The sequence below is a fragment of the Anastrepha ludens genome, chromosome 3, assembly GCF_028408465.1.
Source record: "Anastrepha ludens isolate Willacy chromosome 3, idAnaLude1.1, whole genome shotgun sequence".
Lineage (NCBI taxonomy): Eukaryota > Metazoa > Arthropoda > Insecta > Diptera > Tephritidae > Anastrepha > Anastrepha ludens.
The window spans coordinates 55665857-55687308 of record NC_071499.1 but is presented as its reverse complement, the minus strand read 5'-3'; the positions used below and the strand labels follow the sequence as shown (position 1 = coordinate 55687308).

The window sequence follows — 21452 nt, the reverse complement described above, 5'->3', positions numbered from 1 at the left end:
CCTTTTGTCTTGACTTTGGCCATGAGACAGTCCAGAAACGAATTGCAAGCTGCCCGATTGTGACTTGCAGGTATTTTGGCCCACTCGCAGCCAATGGATTTTTTTAGCGCCTCGAGGCTGGTGAGTCTTTTACTTCGGATCTTGCTCTCCAAAATGGCCCAAAAAGAATAATCCATTGGATTCGCGTCTGGTGAATTTAAGAGGCATTGTGTGGACGTTATGAAGTTCGGAATGTGGTTTTTTAGCTATTCTTGGTTTACTCGAGCTTTGTGAGACGGTGCCGAGTGCTATTGAAATGTCCATGGTCTGCTACCGAAATGTTTGTCTGTCCACGGCTTCAAAGCAACCTCCAGAATACTTTCCCGATAAAATTTCACATTTATTTTAATGCCATGCTCGATGAAAACGATTGGAAAGCGCTCGCCCATCTGCGGTTACAGCGGCCTAAACCATTACCTGTGACTCAAATTCTCGTATGGACGATCGGTAAAATAAACCCTATCGTTTTGGGGGTTTACGAATTGCTCAATTTGAAAACTTTTCTCCTCAGAAAACACAATGTTCGGAAATTGACCGCTTTCGGACAAGCGAAGTAACTCCTTCGCTCTCTCCACTCTGACTTGTTGCTGCTTTGGTGCGAGATCATGCGCCTTTTGGATCTTGTAAGGCTTGATTTTGAGATCATTTTCAATATGCGGCGGAGGCTATGATCAAATATTTTCAGTTCTTTCGCCATTTGATTGGCACTTCGTCGGGGGTCGGGGCAGGCCCGTAGAGAGCATATCCGGGCCCGGGGGAAAATTGCAAATGTGGGCCCTTTCAAATGATGTCTAATTCATATAAATACGTCTAATCTCGAGTCCGGGCCCCTCTGAAAACTCCAGGCCCGGGGGAAAAAGTACCCGATCCCCCCCCTCCCGACGGGCCTGGGTCGGGGATTTCGCTCAAATCGCTTCTTCACTTTATGAACCATTTCACGTGACGTTGCAGTCTTTGGATTACCACCTCCATGACGTTTCGCGATGCTACCAGTATCATTGCAACGAAAACTTTATTTACTTTAAGGTGCTCGAGCTCACGTACAATCGCTGATTGTGATTTGCAAGCCAAATATAATGCAATTACAATATTACGTTTCAAATCCATTACTGATTTTCTTTTTTCGCGTTTACTCTCGGCCAAAATGCTTCCGCGCGCTTGCAAACAATACTCTGGACTGTCATTTAGCCAACTAAGTTGGTTACACTTCGAGTGCCGGACCCTGGATTTATATATGTATATAATTGGCCCTTCATTCATTGAGAGTTTTGCACTTCAACCTTATAGTCTGTTGTGCCTCTAATTGGCACTTACAGCCGTTTTGGGTGTTTGACTGAGCTCCTCCTCCTACACTCTTACGTCGCTTAAGAACAGCAGATGATTTGTAATAGTCTGCCGAGGACCGATCGCTTTTAGAAACAACTTTTTCTATCAATTGGTGATTCGTGCCGGGATTTCGAATCTGTGCACTTCCGAATGCTAGTAATGCATCAACGCATTCGGCTTCGGCGACCAACTCTCTTTGCCTGCCATTTAAATCTTCTCTCTTGGTCTTAAGTGCATTGGGTAATATTGGCTGAGTGCTTGGAAAATTCCGGTCATCCACAATGCCATTCTCAGTTTTGTTGGCAGGTGACTACTTTTCAAAAATTATAAAGAATAATGTGCGCTCTGCAGGATAAAACCAGGATCAATTTCCTAACAGTTTTACGCCGCTAAACACAGACTTGAATGCAAGTATTTTGTTTTTATGCAATATTTATTATTTCAGTTTTCACTTGTAGTTGAACATATTTAATTTCATTTAATTACACTCTATAAATTTTAAATTAAGTAGATGTAATTTAAGTTGTACTAATGTTTATGAGTAAACACTTACGTATACATAACTATTTTTAAACTAAATAACAAAATTATTGAATTTTCATGTATTTATTATGTATGTTTGTATGTATTTATTAAGTAACTACGCAAAATTGTACATCAGCTCTTTTTATGGACGATTGCATTATCATTACAAGACATGAGTAAACACATAAGTACATATTTATGTATATTTATTTACTGGGGTGCGGTGGGATGGAGTGGCGCTGCAGGCCTTTTCGTTCATAAAGTTAGGTTGAATGAAATTGTAAGCTTCATCTAAGTCATCGTCTTATAACAATCCCAAATGATTCAGGAAATAAATATTAATACAGATTATCGAGGTATCAGCTCAATTTTTATCGATGTAAAATGGCGTTAGTGTAATAGGGTGGACAATTTTTTTTTGTTTTTGACTTTTGACTGTCAAGTTAAGTGGTGTCAAGTTTTATAATTTTAAGTGGACAGGTTATGGATAGGTTATATAATAAAATATTTATAAATAATGAAATTAAAATTGAAATAAAACAAAAATATTTGTTTCAATTTTTTAGCACTTAGAGCCTGGTAGGTATATATAACAAATATAAAAATCTTTTTAGGTATGTCAGTTAGGTTATTAAAACCCAGCGAATTATTGGATTGGCCACTTCATAAGAATGCCCAACGAAAGAATACAAAAAAGGATGCTTACTTTCCGTCGAACTGGAGAAAGAAAGAGAGACCGACCAAGAAAGAGCTGGCTTGATGACGTAAAAGCAGACTTAAAAGTGATGAACGTTCGTAATTGGAGAAATGAGGCAAGAGAGAGACTGAATTGGAGGAGGATTGCTGATGAAACTATGATCCACCACAGACTGAAGCTAAGAGAGAAAAAGAGAGTTAGGTTAGCTATATTGCTTGTCTCCGTGGCCCTAAGGCCCATTGTGATACCTGCATTTGATTTCTATCCCCTAAACAAGTAGCTTAAACCACTTAGATCTTTTTAAGAAGGTAACCTGCAGTGAGACATCTTGCAAATTTCGCAGGCCTTCGAAGAAATATTCGCCAAGATATTTGGCACGGCTTCGTTGAAGTATAGGAAAATTGAAATTTGAAAATGTCGAGCCAAGGAGCACCAAGATTTGGTGGCTCCTAAAACACTGAGGCTAAAAAGCCCTTTGTATTTGAAGCTCTGGAAAGGGGGTAGATAGTCAAGGAGGGAAGGAGAAAAGTAGATAGGAAAGAATAGAGACTGAGACAGAGACAGAAGTAGTTAGTCCTGTGAGAATTTTCCAGATTCTTTGGCAAATCTCTAAATATCCTCCAGTTTTAGAGAACGAATATAACTCATTCTCATTACATCGGAACCCAAAACTCGTAGCCGTGCTTTAGCAAAGGCAGGACACTCACAGAGAAAGTGCTCAGTGCTATCCGCCTCCTCCAAGCAAGATAGGCACATTGGGTTCTCAATGATTCCAATGGTGGTCATATTCTTTCATTCTAAGTTGTAGTAGAAAGTTTGACAGTTTTCTGTTCGGTCTTGTCACAAAACACTTTGCAGTTCTGCACTTTGTAGTTCTAGACCGGACCATCGCTCTTTATGTAGGTTGCCTACATAATCGCTGATCCAATTCATGATTCCTGCAGAACTGATTCCGATTATTGGTTCTGGCCCTTGAGGGGACACCGCTGATCTACGGTTGGCCAATTTGACGGCAATTTCGTTTCCTTGAACACCGGAGTGTCCCGGAACCCATATAAGTACAAGCCTGTTTTGCCTTGCGACAGAGTTAAGCTTCTTCTTACATTCTTGAATAATCTTTGAGGTTTGCTTCGCGTTCTCAAGGGCCTTCAGTGCAGCCTGACTGAGTGCCATCTCCTCTCGATTATCCATGCGGATACTTTCAGGATGGCAAAGTGTAGGACTTTTATGGTATGTATAAATAACCAAAAGAAAATAAGTTTCTGGTATTTGGTCAAGCATTCTGATCAAAATGCACAGCAATTTTAGCTACTGTTTATGACTTTTGCTGAAAATTTTATTTTTTTTATTTATATTAAAAATTATCGTTTTCAAAATGAGTAAAAAGAGATTTAAAAATCCCCTCGGAGTTATATGCTTAATTCAACTCATCCAACATCCAATATGAGCCATACACAGAACCCACACACAATTCCAACTCACCGCACCCTACTTTTTAAAGTAGGCTTATAATTTAGTTGGTATTATTCCATAATAAATATTTACATCAAATATTAAATTACACAAGAATGACATAAACATTACAAAAAAAAAAAGACAAAAAAAACAAATTAATTATTCGTAAAAAATTTTAGATTCCCATATTTTTCCATTCACTAACAGATGTTTAAAAATATAAAATATTCTAAATATATATTATATAATGTACGTAATAATTTTTCGTCTCTTTGCCTCCACTATCAGTTTTCAATTCAGTTCAATGTGCAAATAAGTAAGCTTTTGCGGTCGCACCACCGCCCGTCTCCTGCTCGGCTTTGCCAAAATTGCTTGCACCTGGTCAGTATGGACGCCATACATTTCCCATATCACCCACATCTTCGACGCGTGCACCACTATGTTGTTCACTAGCCACGTCCGCGTCTCCCTGCGGCACCTCCAAGTGCGATTGCTGTTGTGCTTGTTGCTGCACTTGCGACTGTGTGTCATGTTGAGGCTGCTGCTGCTGCTGTTGCTGCTGGTGCTGATGTTGGTGTTGCATTGTATGTTCTCCACCTGTGGCCACAGCTCCACTCCCAACATCAGCTCCTGTGGCACTACCTCCAACTACGCCACTACTATTATTTCCACTGCCCATTTGACCATCATGTAATGCCTGCGACGATCCTTGTGCGCCCAGCGCTTCATGGTCGGAGGTGCCAATGCCAATCTCAATACTTCGGCAGCCCGTTAGCGAGCTGATCGTGGGCGAGTTGTCATGGATATGCACATGAATTTGATTTTGATTAACTGTGGAATAGAGTTGCGGGTACAGTACCATTGTGTGCGCCGCCTGCCCCGGATATCCGGTACCTTGTGCTGCGCAGCTACTATAATTGTAGTTGTTGTAGCCGTTGGCAAAACTATTGTACGTAGGGTAGCTGGTATTTAGAGAGTCCATCTCCGATTTACAACCGCCATAATGGGTAGGACTGCAGATGGGCGCTTGTGCGTGGGGTACAAATGTGCCGGCAGAGGCTGCCATGCTGCTGTGTGAATAATCGCTGGTCGAGCATAACGCCGACATATCCGTTAGCATACTGGGAACATGGAGGTTGGGATGATCGACAGCCAATGTAGGCGGCACACTGGTGTCATAGCCATAGTGGGGTAGATTAGTGGTGGCAGGAGCAGTCTGTGTGGGATGGGGATACTGGTAGGGGTTAGGATGTGAACGGTAGCTGTTGTAGGCACCTGGACTGGTCGATGCATAGCCAGTAGTCCAATCTGTGGCTCCCATCAGTTGGTTGGTCTCTGCAAAGGAAAAAGATTTTATTAGCCTTAAGTTATGAAGAAAGTTCCTCAACAAAATAAAATTTATTTTTGTGTTCTATTAAGGGGTTACATTACAAAAAAAAATATCTTAAGAATATACTGTGAATATACATATATTATTAGCTTCTACAATATTATAGCTTCTACAGTCTATTAACTAGGTAGAGAGCGGTCCGCGCTCCTGTACCTCAAACTTTAAACTCGTTTTTCTCGAAACTACTTTTCCCGGCACGGTCTTCATGATAACTCATCCAGTATTTTTTGATGCGGTTTTTTTTAATATTCGAAGGTGTTTTCTTTATAGATTTGGTTTTTGATATTTTTGTTAAACATTTTTATAAACACAATTGAAGTGTGACATTTATGACGTAAACGGCTATCACTACAACTTTATTTTACAAGATTTTTTTTTACTTTTTACAGATCCATCAACATTTCAAGGAGAAATGATGCAGACCGTGGAGCAACTATTTTTTTGATTGTGCTTTGGGTAACGTGACTTTTTATATACTAATTTTTGTAAAGACAAATATAAAATAAAAATAAATTTTTTTATAAAGTTTAAGTACTAATAAACAACGCATACAATTTTTTTACATTTATTTCTATCGTTATCCCTTCTAAAAATAGTTTTTTCTTTTAGCGCATTTTTGGCGCTGCTGGGCTATGTAACCCCTTAAGTAGTTGAGCTTATTTCTTCCAACCAGAAGTAACATAATCCAAAATTTCTGGTATTCATTTGTACATATGTATGTATTGTAAAAATATTTGATTTTATTGTAAACTACGGTTCCGTAAGCAAAGAGCAAATTATTTATTTTTTCAATTCTCAAAAGATACGATGGCTGAGAACTACCTGGACCCCTTGGATGTATATTTATGTAAAGATAAGACATAAGTAGATGATCAATAAGCGCCGAAAGCTTCTTAATTGCCGAAAGGGTCCATGCCAATTGCTCTAATGAAGCGAGGAATAAATCAATAATATAGAGATATAGAACTTAAAACAAAAAACAATTAAGGAAGTTCTAAATCCGGTCTAGACCGAACTTTGTATAGCCGCGCGCATTTTAGTAAAATTTTATTTGTGCTGGCTGATAATTGTTGGAACCAAACAAACTACAGACAATGAAAATCATAGTTCATAATATTAGACAGACGGTGGACACAAAAGATGTTTTAGTTCGAAGTGTCGGCCATTGGGCTCAATGCAGATACAAAATTTATTTATTATTATCAGAAGGACGGAAGGAAATTTAGTCTTAATATGTAATAAGTTGGCTTTGTTTTTGCCCGATCTTATTAATGTTTAAGTCGAATCTACATGAAGTGACGAGTACTACATGCACCTCATTTGCGTGAGTTTTATTGAGTCGTTACCGAAACACACGCATTGAACCAAAAGTAAGCGTTGCCCGAGTCAATTTTCAAAATTTGACATGAGTCATATTGATCTTTTTGGGTTCATTATTTGTACTAAACTTAAGTAATTTTGCTTCATTTATAACAGAGATACCATTTTTTTTTAGAGATACCGTTTATTTGTGTTTACCGCAATTTGAGTGCAGTGTTGATGAATAAAATGTTGCAAAAGGCATCAATGCCATGAACTGCGAAGATAATTGGAAGAAATAGTCCATCTTGGATTTTACGAGAAGACAATGATTCCAAATATCAAAGCCGAAGGTGTATATAATTTTCTTGTTTTTTTTTCTTTTTTTATAGAGGTGGCACAAACCATTGAAAGCCGAACTGTGGTACTTATTTTTCGGCTCACCGCATTAAAAACTCACCCCTGTTCCGTTTCCCTTTGTCCGTGAAACTACCGTTAGGTATTACTTCGCGGAGGGGGCGGCCTATTGCTTTTCTATGAAAATTTGCAACGCAACTTTGTGGTGGTTTTATTTGCTACATTGCAAACAGGGCACCAGTTTTCTTTTGACTCAAGTATGATATCAACCAGGTTGTTAATGTTAATTGGTTTCCCTACTATATTTCTCATGTCAACCCATTTGGACAGACAAAAAAACACTGTTTTTGCGTCTTCAGTAACGCAGTAACAATGTTTTTTTGCCTGTATGGGTCGTCTTCATGTCCGAATTTATGTACAACTGACTTATGAAGCAATTGTGTACTGTTAATATTTGAGTGAGCAGGAAATTCACATCCCCATATCGGCTGTTTAGCCAACTTTGTACTGAAGGAGTCAAGCGATAGATCCAACATACGTTCGGCGAATTGCTCCACGGACTCTGCTATATTATTTCTGCCAGCAACTCTCCTTCACTGCTGGACGACTCATCTTACTTTTTGAAGATTCAGCCATTTCTCTCACCAAAATGTCTATGTGTAGGATAGAAACAGCCAAATGTAATTGATATGCACGTTAGATTGGTCCTCACAGTCACCTGATTCTAATGCTTTTGAAAATGCAAATTCGACTGATTTGGAGCTGATTACTTCTAACTTTTAGCGGTCACGCTTCCATTAGACAGATTGGATATCTATGTAATTTATTGGGTATGGGAATAAGTGGTGTCGTAAAAGTGGTGTCGGTGCTGATACTATTTTTGTGTTCACTCTAGTCATAGACTGCTGATTTGAAGGTGTATACGTGAGGTCTCGATTGTAGTAGTTGACATTCGTTTTATGCGTAAAGATCCTTTTTTATCTGCCGTCAAAAATGTCTACGTTCGTCCCGAAAAAACAGCATTTGCGGGAAGTCTTCCTTCATTTTTACCTTTTAAGGAAAAGTGCAGCTGAAACGTGTCGTATATTGACCAATATTTATGGTAATCACGCTCCATCAAATACAACTTGTAAAGAGTGGTTTCGACGCGTCGAAGGTGGCAATTTCAAGTGAGTGATAAAGATCGCAAAGAGGTGCCGAAAAAATTGGAAGATACTCAACTACAACAATTATTGGATGAAGACGCATGTTGAACCCTTGATGACATGTCTAAAGAGTTGGATGTTTACGGATCAAACGTAAACGTTTGCACGCGATGGGAATGATGCAGAAAGCAGGTAACTGGGTGTCTCATCAATTGAAGGGGAGGGATATCGAGAGCGGCTCACTTCTTACGAGAGCATCGCAAACTGGATCAATGAATGGATCAAGTCAAAAGAACTCCAATTTTTCGTCAGAGGAATCCGTATGCTGATGGAGTAAAGTTCCGATGGCACATACTTCATATAATATTATGTAGGTATTATTTAATTGTTTACATAATTCGTAACTTTCGCTAAGAAAGGACGGAAACTTATTCCTATACCCAATATATATATTATTAAGTGACTAACTGTACAGTAACATTTCCATTTCCAGAATTTTTAAGAATTCCATTTATTAGCAGAAAAGTGAATTTTTCTTTTAAAAGCAAAACAAAAAAAAATATTGTAGTTTTCACCATTTTTGCCTAATATTGAAAAATATGCATCCTTCACTGCCACCTTTAAATAAATTTAAGCACAAAAGAGATGTCACAACATGTCATAAACATGAAATATCATAAAAAGCTGCTAATTGAAAAATAATTCCCTGTTAAACTGCGAAACGCACAACCACGCAGATTACACACATATCTACAAACGTACATATGGGCATGTCAGTACTCAAATCTGGGAAAATTGCAATATATGGAACCCTGCTGAGCGCTATCAATAAAGCGTATGTATGTAGATGTCACATCGGGGCATGGCAGAATGTCAAACAGCCTCACCGGTAAAAGGGTTACCAGCGAAACGGAACCAAAACACACACCAAAGGGAAGAAGGGACAAAGCAGCCTTCAACATGCCTTCCTAATTTATTTTCAATTTATTATAAGAATGAAGACATCAAGAAAGGAATGAAATGCCGCTGCTAGGAAAGGAAGATACATACATACACACCTATGTGTATGGGTAAGATTGTGAAAATCCGACAATGACACCCAGCGACAAGTAAATGAATGCCTTGATTAATTACTTAGAAAATTCAACGGCTGAGCAGGTGTGTGCGCAATGACGGCTGCCCTCAAACTGGAAGCGGAAGAAGCCACTTATGAGTGGCGCTCTTCGGGAATGTTGGTGATAACTTTATATTGATGTTAATAAATTAAATTCTGTTGAATTAAGCGACATAGCGAGAGTTTGTTGCAGAGTTGTGAAATTTAAAATTTCAACAGATATGATATAAATTATTGTATTATATTTTAGAATAGTTATACAATACATTGTTAAAATACAATTAATTTTTTCAATACGCATTCTTAGTTGAGTTTCGTTTATTAATAGCAAATTTTTTTTTCTAGAAACGCAACTAGGTTTGTCACAGCATTTTTTTATTATATCTAAAAGTGACGCCTAGATATGAGTAGTGAAAGATTTCTTGACAATTTTACACAATAGAAAAATTATTGAAACTTACTCTGAAAATGGTTGATCTTTAAGAACAACATAACGCAAAATTCGTAATTTTTTTGGTGGAAATAATCGTTCGAATGAGTCAAAGCTTGTTGAAAAAATTTCAAAAAACTGCTTCTGTCGTGGATAGAAAACGGGCTAGCAAACCAGATAGAGGTTTTTTGAAAAGTAAAGTCTATGTGAATAAGACAACAACGAGTCCAGAGCTAATACACAACATTCGAATCAATATAAACTTATCATAAACTTATGAGCGAGTCCTTAAACATTTTAATTCTTGTTTGACAGTCTGTAGCTAACCCAACAGGCAAAATACTTAGGTGTTATCTTAGATCCCAAACTCAGCTGGAGTTCCAACGTATAGTACACTTTACACGTGTAAGGGAATATTGGGTAAAAAATGGGGTCTCCAAGCAAAACTAACCAATTGGTCCTACACAGCCATTATGAGGCCAATACTAACATATGCGAAACTTGTCTGGTGGCCTGCAATAGAAAAGAAATACAACCAAACCAAGCTGAAGAAGATACAAAGAACAGCGTGTATCATAACTGTAGGAGCGCTTTGCACCAGTCCTACTGAAGCGCTCAATGTACTAACACATCAATTACCATTAGATTTACATATAAAAACAATCGATACTTGCAGCGTGGTGAGACTCAGAGACATAGGAAGCTAGGCAACAAGATCGCATGATCACAGCAAGATCCTCCTACAGGCACCCTCGCTGATCAAAAACAAATCGGACTACACATTCCCTGACCTTAACTTCAAGAAAGACTTTACGGTGCGAGAGCCGAATGGGGCAAAGGGAAGTTAATTGGAAGATACGATATTGAAATCTACACTGATGGTTCTAAGATGAACTGTGGTGTGGGAGCTGCTTTCCATTCGGAACCGCTCAACCTATCTTAGTCATTTCGACTTTCTGACTACGCCAGCGAGTTCCAGGCAGAACTATTAACGATCACAGAAGCATGTAAATCACTAAAACTCTACAAGGAAGTTGGTGCAAGAGTAACTATCTTCTCAGACAGTCAAGCAGCTATAAAGGCCTTAGACTCTAACTCCATTTCATCCAAACTAGTCTTACAGTGTAAAGACGAACTGGAATTCCTTAGTCATTGGCTTGAAATTACTCTGAATTACTCCCGGTCATAGGAGAAAAGGTTCGACACTAGACGTAGCAGAGGCGGTGGCAGTCGCCACCCTACTCAACACAATAAAAACATCCATTGCTTCACACTATCATGCTTTAGCCGATAGAAGTTGGAAGCAATTTACTGTATGCTCTACAACATCCAAAAAAAAAATCTAAGGGAAGAATTACCTATTAGGATGCCTTCGACCAAGCATTTCACGCATCACTTAGTCATGGGAAGGTAGGGGATTATGCAGCCAGACTCAACCTTCCTTTCAATCCTATCTGCAGAAGCTGTCAAACGGAAGGGGTGAAGGAAAGTCTTTTCCACTACTTATGTGAATGATCAGCGGCACGACTTCGCTCTTTCGTTCTTACAGCAAATTAATGAGATCTCAGACATCGAGATAAAGAATTTGCTGCTATACTTGTATCTGACTAAATGGATCTGACTTACTTACACAACAAAAACAAAAAATAATAAAAAAAAAAAAAAAGGAGCATCACACGAGAACAGTGGTAGTAAAACGGTCTGGTCGCTAATTAGGATTATTTCAGTAGAAATGCTCAACCACTTCAACAACAATAGTACGTAGACGCGATCAAAGTGGACATTTAAATGACGTAATTGTTTGCGTATAATTGTTAAGAGCCGTTTTACATGAAATAATTTAAGTTTTTACATATTTTATTTTAAAATAACATCTTGGCGCGCCTTTTGAAGGACGCTTTTTATTTTAATTTTTCTCTATCCATACAAGTATGTACTGATATGTAAGTTTTTTAAAATGTAATATAATAATAAGAATTTTTCAATTATTGTTGTTTAGCGTTAAGTTAAATATGAAATATGATCAGGATTGGCCTACGAAAGTGTTAAAAGTTATCCGATTTTGATTAAATTTTGGCTTCGTTTCTGTTTTTCCTATAAAAGCGGAAATCTGTGTCACCTAAATTATATAATTTCTAAGTCATACCATTCTACCTTTGCTTTTATTCAGCCCTTTGACTAATCCATAAACGCCAAAGTTACTATTTACCTCATTTGTACGATCTAATCTGATTAATCTCGGTCTGAAAAAGTAATAAGGGAAGCTGGTGTAATCATAGGCGGAATTACATTCTTTGAATCAGTACAAATCTTAGCATGTGCAGATGATTAGTACATTATAGCGCCATCCCTTGATGACCTTAAAGAAGCCTTCATAAAAATTGATAGATCAGAAAGAAGAATACAATTATTCTTTAATGCAGGCAAGACGAAGGCAATGTTGCCATCACCACAAAGACAAGCAGTGTCGAACATCGGCCAAAATCCTAAAAAAAAGTCGAAATTGTTCAGGAATTCAAATGTCTCGGTGTCAAAATCAAAGAATACTTCAGCACTTATAGTGAAACTTGGACACTAAGCAAGGCCGAAGAGCTAAAACTCAACGTGGTTGGGCGTAAAATCCCATGCAAAATATTTGGAGCTGCTTGCGAAAACCGCATTTGGAGAACACGATTCAATCATGAGCTTCAAAGACGGTATAAACATTCGCATATTGTTACGACAATAAAGCTTCAAGCGCGTCTATGGTGTGCTGGTCACATTAAAAGGGGAGACGAAGCATACCCACCGAAGAAAATCCTATTGGGTACGTGCAAAAGAAATAGTGGCAAAGCAATACCAAAACTCCGATGGTTGGATGGCGTAGATCGACACGCTGAGCTATTTGGAGACAAATGTTATAGCAAGCCACGACCCGGAATATGTTCTCTTCTATATGAAGGCCGCATCACCTTTGCCATATTAATAAACTTGAACGAATTCAAAAGAATTTGGTTCGTTTCGCTCACAGATCACTTAATTTTTTTGATCTTATTTCTTTGTAGATTTCAAGATAAAAAATTAAAGGATTATTTTTCACTCTGCTTTATCTTTGATATCATCAGTGGTGTAATTGACTGTCCTCTTGCGGCCCAATTTATGGAAAGAAAACTCATGGATGCACCATGCACCATGACCGTCCATGACCGTTACCATGCACCGTCTCTCAAGGCTCATATTGTGAACACTTTTTTGACCAAAAACTCGACAAATATTATCGAACAACCACCGTATTTACCGGATTTAGCCCACTGTGAAATTTTTCTTTTCCCAAAAATTTAAATTGCCGACACGGACGCCGTTTTGAGTCGATAGAGGCCATTAAGGAGAATTCGCTGAAGGAGCTAAAAAATATCCCTTCAAATGCGTTTAAAAGGGGCTTTGATGACTGGACTAATCGTTGGCATATTTGTATTGCTTCGAATGGAGCCTATTTTGAAGGCGACAAAAAAAATTTTGATGATTAAACAATCATTTTGCGTTTTACTGAACAATTCCCGGTATTTTTTTTTTGACAGAATGTATTGTTTCTGGAGCCGGTTAGTCTTATACTCCGATACATGGAACATGAAAAGAATTTAATAAAATTTCAAATTGCTTCGCTTTTGATTTTTTATCTTAAAGACAAACTAATTTTTTTTAAAGATTCTTGAGTTACTCACGATTTTTATAACCTTTCCCAATAGTGCACTTTGTTCGCACAACATAACAAAATCGACATGGACATAGCTTAGATATGCATACCATACACCAAAGTGTTCAGAGCCAAGAGAAGTATTGATTTAGTAAAGTTTATCGGTTAATAATAACCAGAATAGTCCCGCCTTCCGTGCGGGCTAGCGATTGAGATATGTATTTACCTCAGGAAACTTCAGCTTCCATTTAACGATAGTTTCCAAAATACCAAAAAAAAATTATAATTTAGTTGTTAATAAAGAAAAATTGGTAACATTTTGTATCAATTTATATATCTATCCTAAACTGCTTATTTATGCTAAACTGGGCAAAATTAGAGATAAAAAAATTTAAGAAAAATTATTGTTTTCACTTAGGCATGACCATTCGCCACCGATAATGGGTGTAATATTTGAAATAGATAGAAAAAATAACAAGTCTAAGATCACTAAAGCAAAAGAATGTCTAATGCGAACTCCACCTGAACTGAGACTCTTATTGGTTTGAGCTTTGCCCTATTATCTGCAACTATGCACTTGTCCGACGTCCCGCCTTTGCAACATAAGCACTTTGAGGCACTTAGAATTCTGCTCCCTCCAATTCCGCTGCATTTATCACATTTTAATGTTTCAATTAAGCGAAAATTACACTACGCGTAGTGCAACAATAACAATAATAATCAACTAAATAACAACTGTATTATTTGCAGTAATTTAGTAAACTTGCCATATACTCGTAGCATTCAACCCGCTCTCGGCTGACACATGCCGCTTTGGTTTTGCAACCCTGTTGAGCGTAGTCAGTAGCCAACCGCTATCACCAGCACAGCTACTAAATAAATTATAATGTTGCATTACAACACTGTGGCCATCGTGCGCCACCACCACCACCATCACCATCAACAACATCTACCAACAAAATTGCTACGCTACTGCCGCCTTCAAACAAACACCGAACCTATAATTTACGAGGCAGCAGTGGCGGCCCGCGCCTCTCAAATGTTCATATGCGCACAGTTTTTTCTTAATTTGTATTTTGTATTTATTTTCAATTCACAAAGTCTTTAGCGGGTGCACGTAAGAACAAAAGCGAATTGCACGAACTTGCCTGCTGCAAATCAGCTAAAGACCAATTCCACCTGAATTGGCGGTCGCAGTGAACGAGAGTGAATATTGTAATGGATGACTGGCTGCCAGTCTTGTCTCTCTGGTCCTTCAAAGGCTAAACCAAAGAGGCTAATAATGGACAACCGGTGCGTGCCGCCTGTATGTGGCATATTTCTTTGTGCGGGGCATGTTGTGTGCGTGGGGTCAGTTTTGTCATTAATTTAGCCCTCAATTGACGTTTGATAATTGCAAAGGACTAACAGGTACATTTATGTGCATACGTTATTTCTCAATGTTTTCCCATTCCTTCAGAGATTGGCTGCTTTGCACTGCTACTCTGCGTATTTTCATGATGCACATACAATTTAAATTTTGTTTTTTAATTAATTTTTTCTAAATATACAGCCATGTAGTACATTCGATGCGTTTAATAACTATGGCACAGGGACTTGTTGACAAGCCTTCCATTGTAATATTTTTGTTTAAGAAAATGTAGTTAATTCTGCTGCCAACACCAAAATATAAATTTTAAAATTAAAAAAAAAAAATTTCAAAAAAAAAAATTAAATTTTTGTAAAGGGTGGTTAAATTTTAAGGGCCGATGTTGAATCTAAACCACACCTAAACGTCAGGCTTTTTCTACATTTCATTGGACATTTTTTAATTTTAGATTAACTCAATTTGAATCATGGAAAGATACACAATCGAGCAACGCGTTAAAGTTATTCAGGCTTATTATGAAACCGGGCGTTCAAATCAAAATGCATATCAAAGAAAATCAACTTCAGTGATGAGGCCCATTTTCACCTTAGTGGATTCGTCAATAAACAGAATTGCCGCATTTGGGCGAATGATAATCCAAGAGTGATTGCCGAAAAACCAATGCACCCACAAAGAGTGACTGTTTGGTGTGGTTTATGGGCCGGCGAGATCATTGGGCCGTTTTTTCCAAAATGAGACCGGTCAGGTAGTTACTGTGAATAGTGTTCACTATCGTGAGATGATAACGAACTTTTCATAGCCCGAATGGGAAGATATGGATGTGGACGATATGTGGTTTCAACAGGACGGTGCCACTTGTCACACAGCTAACGAAGCAATGGTTTTTTTTGCGCGAAAAATTTGAGGGCCGAATAATCTCACGTCGCGGCGATGTCAATTGACCGCCAAGGTCATGTGATTTGACACCGTTGGACTTCTTTCTTTGGGGTTATTTGAAAGAAAAGGTGTATGTCGATAAGCCAGCAACAATTCAAGAGCTAAAGGATGAGATAATTCGGCACATTAACGGCATAGAACCTCAATTATGCAGCGACATCGAAAGTTTGGACCATCGGATGGAGGTGTGCCGTCGAGGCCGCGGCGGCCATTTGGCCGATACTTTGTTTGAGCCATTCTAATATTATCATAATAAAGAGAAATGACAATAATTTCCTAAAAAAATGGTATTTTTGCAAAATCAACAACGGCCTTTGAAACTTTATAATACATAAAATACACGTGTAGGCAGGCTTTTATTTTTTGATGTAATTGAACCTCATATGCAAATCCTAAGCCGAGGTATTAATGCAGAACTATCTCTACTCTTCTCGTATTCAAGTTCGCACTATCGCATTGGACGAACATGAGTTTAGGTTGTGTTGTCAATTAACAAACAAATTTCTTGAACATTCTTCATACATTTTCGAACACAAGAGGGTTAGTGTATTATCTCAGCCGAGATTTCTTCTTAAAGTATGATTCCTGAAAGTAAAAATTAAATTCTTCAGTCGTTTTTTAACTGGGAGAAAGCTTTTCCTAAAAATGGGTACCGTGAAATCGTTCGTAATAGTATACGCGTGGTATGGCATACCTCAAGGGACACACTGCGATCCACTGTTGTTTCTCATTTTTATTAATGATTTATAAATTCATTTTATTAAAAAGAAATGTTTAATGTTTGCTGATGATGTGAAGTTGTTTTTAAGAATACGTAACGTGACTGAAAATTGATCTTGAAAATTTTCAGACGTGGTGCACAATGAATAATTTACATCTAAATGCTGTGTTGTGTCATATTCCACGAGGACTAGTCCTTATAAATACTTTCAATTACAATCTGCATGGTAAGTATTGAAAAAAGTAATATGAAAATAGACTTGGGTCTGGTTTTCGATTCGAAGCTAACTTTGTGGAGCATGTGGCCCATATTGTGTCTAAAGTATTTTCCATGATTGACTTTAAAAGCGCTGTATGTTTCGTTGGTGTGCAGTCACCTAGATTATTGTTGCATAATTTGGAATTCTTACGAGTTTCGTAACTGATTCAAATAAAATAGAAAGAGTGCAAAGAATTTGAACAAAGTTTACATTACTCAAAATTCGTTAGTCAAATGGTTGTCCCGATTATTTGGATAGGCGTTAGCTGTTAGGTTTATAGAGCTTATCTGACAGAGGAAGTTACTTTTGTATACAGGTATCCCTCGTATAACGCGATAGTTACGTTCCAGAAGAATTGCGCGTTATGTAATTCCGCGTTATCTAAGACTTAGTTTTCATATAAATTTGGGGGTTATGTTCCAATAGGTTTTTTTTTAAATAAAATACATACCAAATAACAGATGCATATATATTTCAACTCAATACTAAAGTTCAGACTTTCTTATACAATTAAAAACACAAGATACGAATAATAATACATATGTACATACATATTTCAAAATTCAAAAAACAAAATTTAAATAATTATGTGCACATTAAATATGTAAAAACAAACTAAAACAAATTAAAGGTTTATTAAAAACTTTATTGTTATTCTTCAAACTTCATATGGTAATTAATCTGTTTCCCTGTCTTCAAAGATCTCTGCGCGTGGGCGTTTTGGGGTAGCAATAACTTCATCAGAAGATATTTCTTTAACATAGTTTTCGTTATTGGATAAGAAACTAGTTGTGGGACCTTGTGATTCTTCTACTGGTTTTATAATTGCAAAATCTGTTATCAGTTTTTGGTGGGTGGTTTTTTTAAGCTCCTTTTCAATTTCGTAATAAGGTGCTAGATTAATATCTATTATATCTATCTAAGGCAAAAAAGGGTAATTCCCGGTTTACATTAAAAATACATTACATATTATAAATATGTGGTACGCAAATTAGTGTTACCAGATTTTATAATTATGTATTTTCCCCTTCGCGTTATATAAGCCTAAATTTCGCGTTGTACTGAAACCTAATTTTTCCAAATCGCGTTATATCGAAACCGCGTTGTATAAGACCGCGTTATACAAGGGATACCTGTATATTATTATATGTATATACATATATATTATTTAAAGGGTTTTGCAATAACAGGTATTATTTAGATGAGATTAGAGATGATTAACGATTTTTTATGGCCGGAATTGGATGGTATTGATCTGGACAACATTTATTTTCAACAAGACAGCGCTACGTGCCACACAAGCAACGAAACCATTGATGTTTTACTCGAAAAGTTTGCGGACCGTGTTATCTCTCGAAGAGGGGATCACAACTGGCCACCGAGATCTTGTGATTTAACACCTTGTGACTTTTTTCTTTGGGGTCATGTGAGAGAGAAGGTCTACGCCAACAGCCCAGGGTCGATTCAAAACCTCGAAGATGGAATTCGTGAGGCTATCGAGGACATAGGGCAGCCACTTTGCAATTCGGTTAAGGAAAATTTCATGAAAAGGATATTGTCCTGTAAGCGTGGTCGTGGTGGTCTTTAGCCTGATGTTATTTTCCACTATTAACGGCATACCTTCCTCTTTGTAATGAAATAAACATCCGATCATTTGTATTAAAAAATAGCATTTTCCTTTGAATATCAAAATAACACCTCTTATTAGATAACCCATTATAGGTATGTTCTTAATGATTTAGTGGACTGTAGTGAAATTTACGATTTGCTAAACCTCTTTTATCCTAAATATGAATTGAGGAAGACCAGAATTTTTACAGTCGCTGTACTTATGTACATCTAATTATGCATATAATGCGCCGATATATAGATGCATACGACTATGCAACACTTACTTTCTAGTTACAAATTTTAATTAAAATGTATTTAACTTTAAGTTGAATTTTTGTAGTATGTAGAAACCTCTGTAAACGAATAAATAAATAAATATTTTGGAACGTTCTTCAAAGGTAAAGTGGTCTGCTAGTGAAGATAATGCGAGTTCATTCCACTTTTCCCTTTATTTTACTATCGATGATATTTTACAGTCGTTTCTTTCTTGAGCTAACCGCCGTCAGGTGGAAACACCGAATGAAGTCAAGTCTTTCTCCACCTGATCTTTTCAACGCAGAGAAGGCCTTCCTATTCCTCTGCTACCACCAGCTGATATCACGTCGAATACTCTCAGAGTCGGAGCATTTGTAACCATTCGGTCGACATGACCTAGCCAACGTAGCCGCTGGATCTTTATTCGCTGCGCTATTTCTATGTCGTCGTAAAGCTCATACAGCTCATCGTTCCATCGCCTGCAATATTCGCCGTTGCCAACGTGCAAAAGCCCAAAAATCTTGCGCAGAATCTTTCTCTCAAACACTCCAAGCGCCATACGTTAGGACGGGTATGATGAGATCCTTGTAGAGTGTTAGTTTTCTTCGTTGAGAAACGACTTTACTACTCAGTTGTCTACTTAGTCCAATGCAGCACTTGTTGGCAAGAGAGATTCTATTATTGGTGTTAATGATGGTTCCTAAATATACGAAGTCTTTTACAACTGTCTGTCAACGACTGTCTGTTTGATGATAGGAGGTACTTCGCTTTGTCCTGGTTTACCACCAGACCCATCCGCTTTACCTCTTTTCCAGTTTGGAGACAATTGTACCCTCTTTTAAAAAATTGTGCCTGAGCGATTAAGTTCTGCGGCTCGCACGATCCTCTCCATCCTCTTAAAAACAGCCGTTATAATATTTTAGTTTCATTTTCTGATAACACCTGCACAGAGTTGCATTAAAATTAAATAGTCTGAGCACGCATGTTTCTTCGAAATCAAATCGTGTGGCAAAGGGTTAAAGAAGTCACACGACAGCGAGTCACCCTGTCTGAAATCTCGTTTGGTAGCAAACGGCTCGGAGAGGTCCTGCCCAATTTTGACGGCGCTGCTGGTGTTGAGCAACGTTATCTTGCATAGCCGTATTAGTTTTGCGGGGTTACCAAATTCAAACATCGCGGCATACAGGAAACTTCAAAATCGACAAAAAATGGTGTGTGTCGATTCTCCTTCCATGGGTCTTTTCTAAGACTTGGCGTACCTGTATTGTGAATATCTGGTCGATTGTAGATTTTCCAGGTTTCAAGCCACACTGATAAGGTCCAATCAGTTGGTTGATGGTGAGCTTCAGCTTTGCACACAACACGCTCGCTAGAATTTTATAGGCGATATTTAGAAGACTAATCCCGCGGTAATTGGCACAGATTGTAGAGTCACCTTTGATACATGCACCTTACCAGCTCCTCGTCCCCAAGTTTGAATAGCTCAGCCGGCAGTCCATCGGCCCCGGGGCTTTGTTGCCCTTTAGCCGCGTTATCGCTATTCCCCACCTTGTCTTGGTGGGTAGCGGAACGGCAGTCCCGTCGTTAACGATTGGGGTATCGGGATCTTTACATTCTCTGTGACATGCGCAGCTAACACTGTTTAACAGGTTTGAGAAGTGTTCCCTCCATAATTTAAGATTGCTCTCGATGTCAGTGACCAGATCTCCGTTTTTGTTCTTACAGGAAAAAGCCCCGGTCTTGAAACCTTCTGTAAGCTGCCGATCTTTCTGTTGGAATTTTCGGGCGTTTCTCCTATTGGCGAGTATCTCAAACTTCTCGCAATCACGTATTTCCGCCTCTCGTTTATTTCTATACAGATATCAAATATTAAATGGAAGCAAATCTCTTTTAAAATCGCATTACTTTCTGCCATGGAAAAGATTCTTATGAAAATCATCTGCGGGTTGAAAACAGATTACCTTCATTTATAGAACAACATCAAGACACAAATAAAACGGAAAGCAGCATTAATGAAACGTAAGTCTAAATGCCAAAGAAGAATAAAGTGTTGCCTCGGATTCAGTAGCCATTTGAGAAATTTAACGCATTTTCGACAACCCGAAGAGTATTAAACTCACCTGAACCTTATTAGCACCCATCAATGCCATGAAAAAAGAAAGCTAAGCGTGTTAAATGTAATTTATTTACAAAAATTCAAGGCATGCGAATAATACTGTTAACTTTTATTTCGTTGATTTCCGTTCACCTTAAATTAAATATTAAACCGGAAATCGATAATTTATCATGTGTACCGCAAATTATCTGCTACTTCACTAAAAAATAAGGCGTCTTAATATTACTTCAAACCCATTACCCAGGCATTTGCTTACTTACCAACCAATATTCTCAAGAGCACAGAAGCTGAATGGATGAACGGTGAAATGATTGGCTGAGTGCATAGCGCGAAGTCACAGCGATCATTCGCAAAAAACCAACTAAAGTTCTCACACTACTCGAACAATCAGATAAACAGATTTCCTGAGCGTACTGTTATCAACGAGCCTCAAATGCAAGAGAGAGCATTTTGGCTTGGCGAAATGGTCTTGGCCTTTTAGCACTTTTCGTCACAGGCTTTAACATGCAGACAATACACCAATGCTATTTCAGTCGCACTTACAGCCAGTTTTACGCGTACCTACTCTTCCATCCTTCTTCGGTTGGTTGCCAAACCCAAGCCAACCTTTATTATTCTTCTCCCCATCGCTGCACATCATTAACTGACAATTTTCACTTCGTTATATGCGAGAATTTTTGCAATTACATGAACAAAGTTGCAGTTTACACCAACCAACCAGCCAACAATAACAAT

The 21452-nt window shown here is 38.0% G+C and overlaps 1 protein-coding gene across 1 annotated transcript in view; it reads right to left on the bottom strand.

The window, feature by feature from the left end:
* Positions 1-4145: 4145 nt before the first annotated feature.
* LOC128858007 (protein lozenge) overlaps positions 4146-21452 on the bottom strand; it is a 69466-nt gene continuing 52159 nt past the window's right edge. Inside the window, exon 6 of the mRNA XM_054093901.1 lies at positions 4146-5377. Within this exon, the coding sequence (XP_053949876.1) occupies positions 4425-5377 (953 nt within the window). The 3' untranslated portion in view covers positions 4146-4424. The remainder of the gene's footprint in view (positions 5378-21452) is intronic.